At 45.3% G+C, this 8,263-nt stretch overlaps 2 protein-coding genes across 2 annotated transcripts in view; both read right to left on the bottom strand.

Annotated features, from left to right (window-relative positions):
* Nucleotides 1-985, bottom strand: part of BGLAP (bone gamma-carboxyglutamate (gla) protein) — a 5,362-nt gene extending 4,377 nt beyond the window's left edge. Inside the window, exon 1 of the mRNA XM_010018920.1 lies at nucleotides 919-985. Within this exon, the coding sequence (XP_010017222.1) occupies nucleotides 919-985 (67 nt within the window). The remainder of the gene's footprint in view (nucleotides 1-918) is intronic.
* Nucleotides 986-3,812: 2,827 nt separating this feature from the next.
* The window catches only part of MGP (matrix Gla protein), a 6,183-nt gene continuing 1,732 nt past the window's right edge, over nucleotides 3,813-8,263 (bottom strand). The window contains exons 2-5 of the mRNA XM_010018919.1: nucleotides 7,141-7,289; nucleotides 6,332-6,367; nucleotides 5,097-5,172; nucleotides 3,813-4,191 (exon numbers count right to left, since the gene is read on the bottom strand). Coding sequence (XP_010017221.1) covers nucleotides 4,053-4,191; nucleotides 5,097-5,172; nucleotides 6,332-6,367; nucleotides 7,141-7,201 — 312 coding nt within the window. The 5' untranslated portion in view covers nucleotides 7,202-7,289 and the 3' untranslated portion in view covers nucleotides 3,813-4,052. The remainder of the gene's footprint in view (nucleotides 4,192-5,096; nucleotides 5,173-6,331; nucleotides 6,368-7,140; nucleotides 7,290-8,263) is intronic.

Raw genomic sequence — 8,263 nt, 5'->3', positions numbered from 1 at the left:
GGGGGGGGGAATAAAAATTAGAAGTTACTCCAAGGCAGTTAAACATTCTGGAACATAATAATGACTAAAAAGAGCAGATATATATGCCAGACTGAGAAAGTGAGAAAGAGACTGACAGAAGGAAAACGCTCATTAGAAGAAACTGTGTATATATTTGCCAGTATTGAATCATGGCTGAACAAAATTTAACTCTGAATGAGATAATACAGGAAAAGACCGAGCTCTCTCCTGCGCAGCTTCTCTTTTCTTGCCATAAAAGAGAAAATACTTGGTTTTTTCTGATCTTTACCTCTTCCCTCTCTCTTCAGCAACTACACAGTTGCCACTTCATTACTATCTTTTCATCATGAAGTCACCATTGCTAAGTCACCTTCAAATGTGATGTGCTCTTATTGCAACTGGACAACGAATTCTTTCGTAACTACTAATAGAAGGCTTTTTTTCCAAGTTCCACGTTTGCCTGCAAGTGAAGGCTTGACTTGGTGCCTATCTCTGTGATCCTATAGTGCCGCAGGACTGGCAGGCATAAAATCCCCTTCCATTGTGGCTCACACAAAGCTGCCTGAAGTTCAACCCTCTTACTCAAAAGCAAGCATCTAGCACACCTTTGCCAATTCATTTAAAGGCTAAACTGGTTTAATACTTAAACACGTTCAAACGTTCAATTTCTCTGCTGCAATTCGGTGGTGCACTTGGAGGGTGGGGTTTGACCAGTGGAACAAAGTGCCCAGCAATAGATGGGGCTCTCTGTCCCCAGGCCCTCTCTCAGCCATGACTCTGTCTCTGGGACAGAGATGTGAGGTTGTGCAATGACCAGTGGTGCACTCCTCCCCGCGCCGCTCCGCGTCTCTCGCAGACCAAAGGGAGGCTGGGATGAGCAGAGCTCCCGAGAGCCTTCCCAGGAAGCCGTCCCCTTACCTTCCTCACAACAGCAGAGTGCTGCCAGGGCCAGAGTCACAATCAGCAGTGCCAGCAGACTCCTCATGTCTTCCTTGGCTGTGCGAGGTTCCCTCCTCAGAGTCTTCCTGGTGATTACTGAGGTTCTCCAGAGCTTGCTTTTGGGCAGCAGTTTATATCCTGTGATCTCCTGGAGACATCAGGGCTCTGGCTTGCGTTCCTTTGTCTGAGATCCAAAACAAAGCCTGTCCTTTTAGCCAGGAGATTTTTAGTCCTGGCAGCCATTTCGACATCCATCTCAGGACCTGCAGCATTTCCAGAAGATTTTATCTGAGGTTTTGAATGAGACGGTTGAGAAAAACAACTGGATTAAAAAAAAAAAATCACTTTTCTTATAAACATGAAAGTCATTCATTCATGTTTATAAGTCACACTAGCTTCTTGCCGGAAAGCCAGCACAGAAACCAGTACACCCTGAAGCAAAGCAGTACACCCTGAAGCATTCTTTTCATGGGATGGGGGCTCTCCCATGTAGAAAATCAAATAAGACTGAACCCAGTGGCAACCCTTTTCCCACACATCACCCTGACCCATTCCCCTGAAGGTAAAGAAACCCATGAAATAGTTTGCATAGGGCAAACACACAGTAGATTTTACTTCAGGCAGTTTAACCAAATCACTTTGGAGAGCCGAGGTTTTTGTGCTGTTGGAATGTTGGGTAGCTAGTTTGAGGGAGCGTCTTTCTTCTTTCTTCCTGGAACTCTCCTTAGTTTGGAGGCTTTAGTTGGCTTCTTTAGTCTCCAAAGTGATTTATTCTTCAGGACTTGGGTGGCTGTGGTTATCTGGTATGTCAGGACCCTTGCATGAGCACTTCTACAGCTTATCTACCGATAACCTTATACTCCCCAAACCCACCATCTATGTTCCCAGTTCCCAAAACCATGGCTCATAAACAATATATGGATCACATCTTCCCCCACCTCACATCCAGTCCTCCTTAGTCCCACATACAGGGAATATGTCCAAGGATTACAGAACTAACAGCTAAAAGGCTCCCCAGGGCAGTCAGAGCCATTAGGGACTTTGCCAATCCTGAGAAACGCTGTGTCTCAGCTTACAGAGATTTCAGAATTTGGAAGAGATAAAAAGTTGAACTTTTATACAGTCCAGGAAAGACTGAATATATATACTAACAATTTCCAGGAAAAGTATCTTGAAGACCAACAGTTTTAAAGTAAATAAATATCTATAAATAATAGGTATTCTAGGAAAGTTATGCTTCTGAAAGGATACTTGAAAGGACATAAACATACATTCCATGTAATCCAAACAGCTTTACTTTTCTTCCCAACTTTTCCCAAGCTTTCTAACCAGCATGTAGTCTCTTTAACATGTTTGGTTATTGCTCACACTAGCAAAATCCCACAGAAATCTCTGGTACTATTCATTGTTTACACAGATAAACCTGAAGTTGGAATCACAGGATATTTTTGGACACAGAGCCAGACAGCACTAGCCCTGTGCCTTCTGTTTTGGTAGTGTCACAGTGTGAAGTCAAACCCAGACACTGTGAACTTGTTGACTTTTGGGTATGAAAGTTTTGCTCTGGTTGTTGATTATAAGATTCACCTACTTGGGAACATGCAGAACAAGTGTGGGTACAAATACACCTAATCTGTGCAGCTTTTTTTCCTTAAACTCATTTCTCTCCCAGTTTTTCCTTTGGACAAACTTGAGCAACTGTCAGGGTGGAGTTTCCTATCAGAAGTGTTTTCAATAAATAAATCACATTTCTTTCTGAAAGTTCATTTTCAAAGCTGGCAAAGCCTTGAAGCTTGTTTTGAAAGGAGATGTTTCTAATGTGGCAGATAGACTTGGCTCTAGACTTAACTTCACAGATTAGTCAACAGTTTAATACTTTATACCTCATAGCCCTTGATAGCATGCCACGTCAGTAATTTGCAGGTGCCTATGGAAGCCTGGAGATGTGAATATTGAAACCAGCTGTGCTGAGATAGATGTTATGACTCATACGCACTGCACATCAGTAGTATCTGAGCTGCTTGGCTTCTGACCAGCCCAGAGCAGCACTGAACTCTTGGGCATGCCAGCACTGGTGCCTCTTTGCCTGGGTACAAGCTGCTGCAAGGTGCCCTGGTGCTGGTGGTGATGATAACCTGACAGGAGTCACACTCACTCCAAAATGGGCCAGGAGGTGCTCAGCAGCGTGTACGTAGGGTCAGGACACATCTTGGTTTCCAAGGAGTTATGAACAGTAAAATGAAATTGTTCTAGGTGAACAAGGTTGTGTTTGACCCCAAACACTGAGTTTCTTTTATTTGTTAATTTACCATCCAGAGTCTCTCTTCACCTTTGGTTTCTGCAGCTTTCTAATGCCACCACAATCATTCCAAGTGGAAGTACGGGCATGAAAGGGGATTCCAAAAGGAAATACAAGTAAAACCTGAACTACATACTCCTTTCTACAGGAGTATCCTTCCTCAGGACTCAAGGGGAGCTGGATAAACAAATTGCAGCTTACATGCTTTTCCTGTCACTAACTCTCTCCCTAACTTTCCCTTTAAGATTATACAGATGCCTTCTGAATTTTGTTTCCCCAACTGAGGAAAGGTATTTTAGGTTTCATTTCCAAAAAGTGCATCTGACCATACCTTCTGAACACCATGCCATTTCAGGATGTCTCAAGACTGGGAACTGAAATTTGATGGTGACCTCTAAAAGAAGCCACTTATAGACCCTGGAACAAAAACATTGTAGATCCTTTCAAATTCATAGGACTGCAAGGTAGTGACCTTTCTTTTCCATAATCCACACCAGATTCTATGCTAGACAAACTCAGCTTCTTCATGGAAAATTGCACACCACCACCCCCAAAATACCGTGACTCAGGAGAAGATGGTATCAAACCAGCAATTTATTGTGTAGTAAACACCCACATCTTGAACTCGCTCTGATCTCTGCTACATCAGCTCAGCGCTAATTAACACAGAGTAGGAATCCATGGCTACATGGGAGAGAAGCAGCAGGCAGGATAACATACAGGGACACAAGCAACTGAGTATGTTTCAGAGCCACTGCATTTTTCTGGGAGGATACCCTGGTCTCCAGGCCCCAGGGTGGTGCTAGGTCATCCTTTACTTGGTTCTCCTTCTCCCAAAATAGTGCCTGTAAGCAGCAGCATAGCCATGGCGAAAAGCATACAGTTCACAGGGGTAGTAGTCCTCACAGATCTCCCTCTGACGTTCATGGGGTGCTTTACTACGTTCTCTGATCCTGCAAAAGAAGGAGAGATGAAGGGTAAATGCTGTCCTCTTAAATATCTGTCTACAGCTAAATATCTGTCTACAGTGGCTTTTCTGCCCCATGAGCCCCTGTGAGGATTAAGGGTCCATCACAAGATTCCACCATCCAGCTACAGAAAGATCTCAGTACACCATATTTTGCTTTCACCAAACCCAGGGAAGCAATGTGACTACAGCAGGAACATTTTGCCTCCTCAGGTAATTTCAGGGCTAACTAGGGTAGTGGGGAGAGGAAGGTGGCTCCTTGCTCAACTTGGAGAAGAGTCCTTACACCGCAGCCCCCCCAGCCTTCTGCCTTCAGCTCTTCTGCTGTTCTCCAAAGCCACGCATGGAACAAAAAGACCTGAGACATCCTGCAAAGGGGCCACCAGGTACTGTGGAGAAGGTTTGCCTTGATGTCTCATTGAGATATTATTTCTGTGATTCAGCCTTTACTTTCACAAGCCCTGAATAAGGCAAGAAACTGCCTATATCTGCATTTTATAGATGAGGCAAGGAGCCCCCAGATGGCCCTGTGATTTAGAAAAAGTCGTGCTAATTCTGCTTGAGATTTGAGGACTAGAACAAGATCTCAAACTGAACTGTCTTTCTGGCCATCCAACACTGATTTCCTCTCCTTCTGTTGGCAATGCCTTCAAAAAAATTAAGCAGAGCCCTTCCAGCATATGACATGTCTTCAAATGTAAGGACTCGCTCTCTACTGTCTGGAGTTCCAGCTTCTCTGAGGGATGGGGGTCTTCAAAGGCACCTCACATTGAGAAAGGGACTGAGGCTTCTCAGAAGCCACCATGGCTGCCACCCCTGGTACCAGCCTGTGCTTGGCAAGGAGACATCTCTCCCCACTCCCATCCTTAGTGTTCTGAGGCCATAACATACCTCTCCTGAGTGATGGCTTCTAGTCTCGAATCAGCTTGTATGAAGTCATTGGCCCTTCGCCTGTTGATGAAGGGATCTGAGAAGGCAAGGGGTTATTTAGAGTAGATGGACACTTTTTCAAGGCCAGATTTCAGTGAAAGCTACCTTCCACATCTGTAACAGGCTCCCTGTCCATCCTCCCATGCGCAGTGAAACCTAGGACCTTTTAATACTCCCTGTTGTCTGCCCCACTGGTTCGTGTACAGGCTCTTCCTCTGGCTTCCGCAGCCTGTATGGAAGTGCACATGCTGCTCTTGCTCTGCTGTTAATCAAGCCACCTAGGGAAAAACTACTGTGATTTCGCTGCTACAGTCCCCAAGTGAGCAGAGCTTGGACAGAAGGTAGGTGCTAAGCTTCACAGAACATGGGAGATCTGGCACACTCAGCATCAGGAAATTACAGGTAGAAACTGGAAGAACCTGGGTAAATTTATCTGCCTCTAAGGTTAGGCAGTCACAGAGCAGTCTGTGTGGCAGTTTTAGACTGAGGTACCTGAAGGTCCCTTCTGTCCTTTTTAAGAAACACCACAACCCTATTGCAGAGTTCAGGAGTCTGTGGGTGTCTTTGGGTTTTAATCCCATAAGTGCCTTTGTGCTTCTGACTAGCTGCTTTGTGAAGTCCTTCTTCCAGATGGCCTAATTTCTTTTTAGTTTCAATCCATCTGTCCTCTAACCTCTCCAGAATATTGCTTGTCCCAGACTGAGACTTTTCCCCCTTTCATGCTTTTCCTGTGACTCTAACTCTCTCTTCCAGCTCAAGGATTCCTCCTACTCACACATCCCACCCGCTTCTTCTAAGGTGCTGAAAGTAAGGTGCTCTCTGTCCTTAGAGGAGAACAAGTCATGTCACTGGCTTCTGCAATATCTCTTGCCATGCTCATCCTAGAGTTTTTCGAGCAATGTCCTTTTCTAATGCAACTTAACCTATTTTAGGTGCATGCAACAGGGATCTAAGCTCATGACTCTTTGCTTTTCAGTTCTCACAATCATTGCAAAACTGTGGTATTCATTTGTGCCCAAACATTTGAAGTCTTTTTTAACCCTTTCCTTTTTCATCCTGAAACTCTATCACGCAGTAAATTCTATTTCCCTGAGTGATATCACATATTTAATTCCTACAGTAAAGTACAAGGAAATGGTCTTGGAGATGTCTGTAGCACACTTCAAATTCAAGAAAATAGTAAAGCAGTCTCTTACTGAGATACTCATGGGATTCCATGCTCTCGTGGGACTCTGGGAAAAGAAAGAGTAAAACACATGGTAAGACACTGTACTGATGGGTTTCAGAGTCTTTCACACGTGACATCAATAGAAAACACACACACAGACACAAACCAGAGAAACCAAGTTTTAAGACACCTGTTTAAGAGAAAGGGATCAGTGGTGTGACCTAGTATTTATAGAAAGAGTTTTGGGTGTTCAAGAGTTTAGAGTGGAACTATCTAGTGTGTTAGGCAGGACTTCAAGGCTCATGATTGGTCTTCCAGTGTCTGATTCTCAAGCACAGTTCCTGCCTTCATGTTCTTGACAGTGCAGTGGACGTGATACCCGCTTACCTTCAAAGCTGGCATGTGCTCTTAGGGAATGGATCAGCACAGTGAAATGTGCTTGACTCTTGCACGAAACAGCATCTTAATTTCACCAGTGTGCCTCATAGGAAAATGGGATTGGTATTAGAAAATGAGAAAGGGAAATGTCCCAATTAGAAAGGAAGAATTAAGAATAAGAACTCTTATTGTAGTGCAGACAACAGAGAAGCAGAAAGAAGAGCAGTCTTCAAGATGAGCTGGAACAGAAAGAAAGGGGCTGAAGCATCTTGGACCACAAATCACATTAATTGGAGCTGACAGCTCTGGAGCAGGGCTAGGAGGATCTGACACAAGGGCAGGAAAGCAGGCAAGAGACCAGGTTAAGGGGAAGGAAAACATGAAGTTGAATAAAAGGCATCTGATGACCCAAAGATGTCTGCAGGTTTGGAGCTTTACCCAGTGAAAAAGGTCACCTACCGTAACAAGTAGCAGCCATCACCAAGACAGCCAGGAGTGTAAGAATGATGAAAGCACGCATTGTGCCAGTGCAGGGAGGAATCTCTCACTCTGTCTCTCTTGCTGTGTCACTCTCTTCCCACTGAGGGCAGCTGGAGATCCTGGGCTGCCTGCAAATTTAGAACTGGAATGTTTATTATGAAAAGAGAGCCAGGAGGGGGCCCATGAAATAGCCTGGGGAAGGCAACATCTGGCTGGTACACACTCTTTATGGAGCCATTACAAAACATCCTCTCTTAGTAGATTGAATCAGCTTTTGGGAAGGAGGGGGCATGCCCCCTTCATCTCCCAGTTCAGGGCCGGGGACCATAATTCCTAGGCAAGAATGTCACTCACTAGAACTCCATGCTCAGAAAAGCTGACCCGTGCAAGTGGAAGGAATTTCAGGGGCTGGTGGGGGCCCGGAGGGAGAGTTATGTGCTGATCCCAAATATAAATGTTTGCCTTTCTAATTTTCCCTCTGATCTGCCCTCTTTGCCCCCGCCATCCCATGTTTGGATACACCCAGCCCAGACTGTTCTGTCAGCTTTGCTGATGGAAATGTGGAGAATGAGCCTTCAAACATTCCTTCCCCACTCGGTCCCCCCCACCCTAGTTGGCCCTGCTGCAGTCTCAGCCTTCCATCAGAGGAGGAATCCAAACCCACTGCCTCTTCCCCTCTCCTACTTTACTGCTCCAGGAGTGACAAACAGCAACCTACAAAGGTCCCTTCTTTCTGCTGAAGGGATCATTATTTTTGCATTGAGATGAGAGCAGCACCCAGAACTCTATCTCTGCAGGTCCTCACTGTAGTCCTGACCCTACATTGCCCTTCCAGCCCAAGGGGCAACATCTTGGTGAAGGAAGAGGTAACCATATCTCTCAGGACTGCTACTTCTTTAGTTTAGCACTAAAAGCCCTTGCCCCACTGGGCACCCAAGTCAAGGCAAGGCTTTTCAGCAGCAGTCTCTGGGAGCATTACCTTGCCTTCTAGCACCTGGAGAGCTTGTCTGGGACCAATGTCATGGGCAGCAGTGGTGAACATGGGGTGTTCCCCTCTCCAGCTCTGTGGCATGGTAGGAGGGAGTGAAAGAAGAAAGAAGCT

This window comes from Nestor notabilis, unplaced genomic scaffold (assembly GCF_000696875.1).
Source record: "Nestor notabilis isolate BGI_N333 unplaced genomic scaffold, ASM69687v1 scaffold4167, whole genome shotgun sequence".
Lineage (NCBI taxonomy): Eukaryota > Metazoa > Chordata > Aves > Psittaciformes > Psittacidae > Nestor > Nestor notabilis.
The sequence above is the reverse complement of the archived record's forward strand: the minus strand, read 5'-3'. Positions and strand labels throughout refer to the sequence as shown.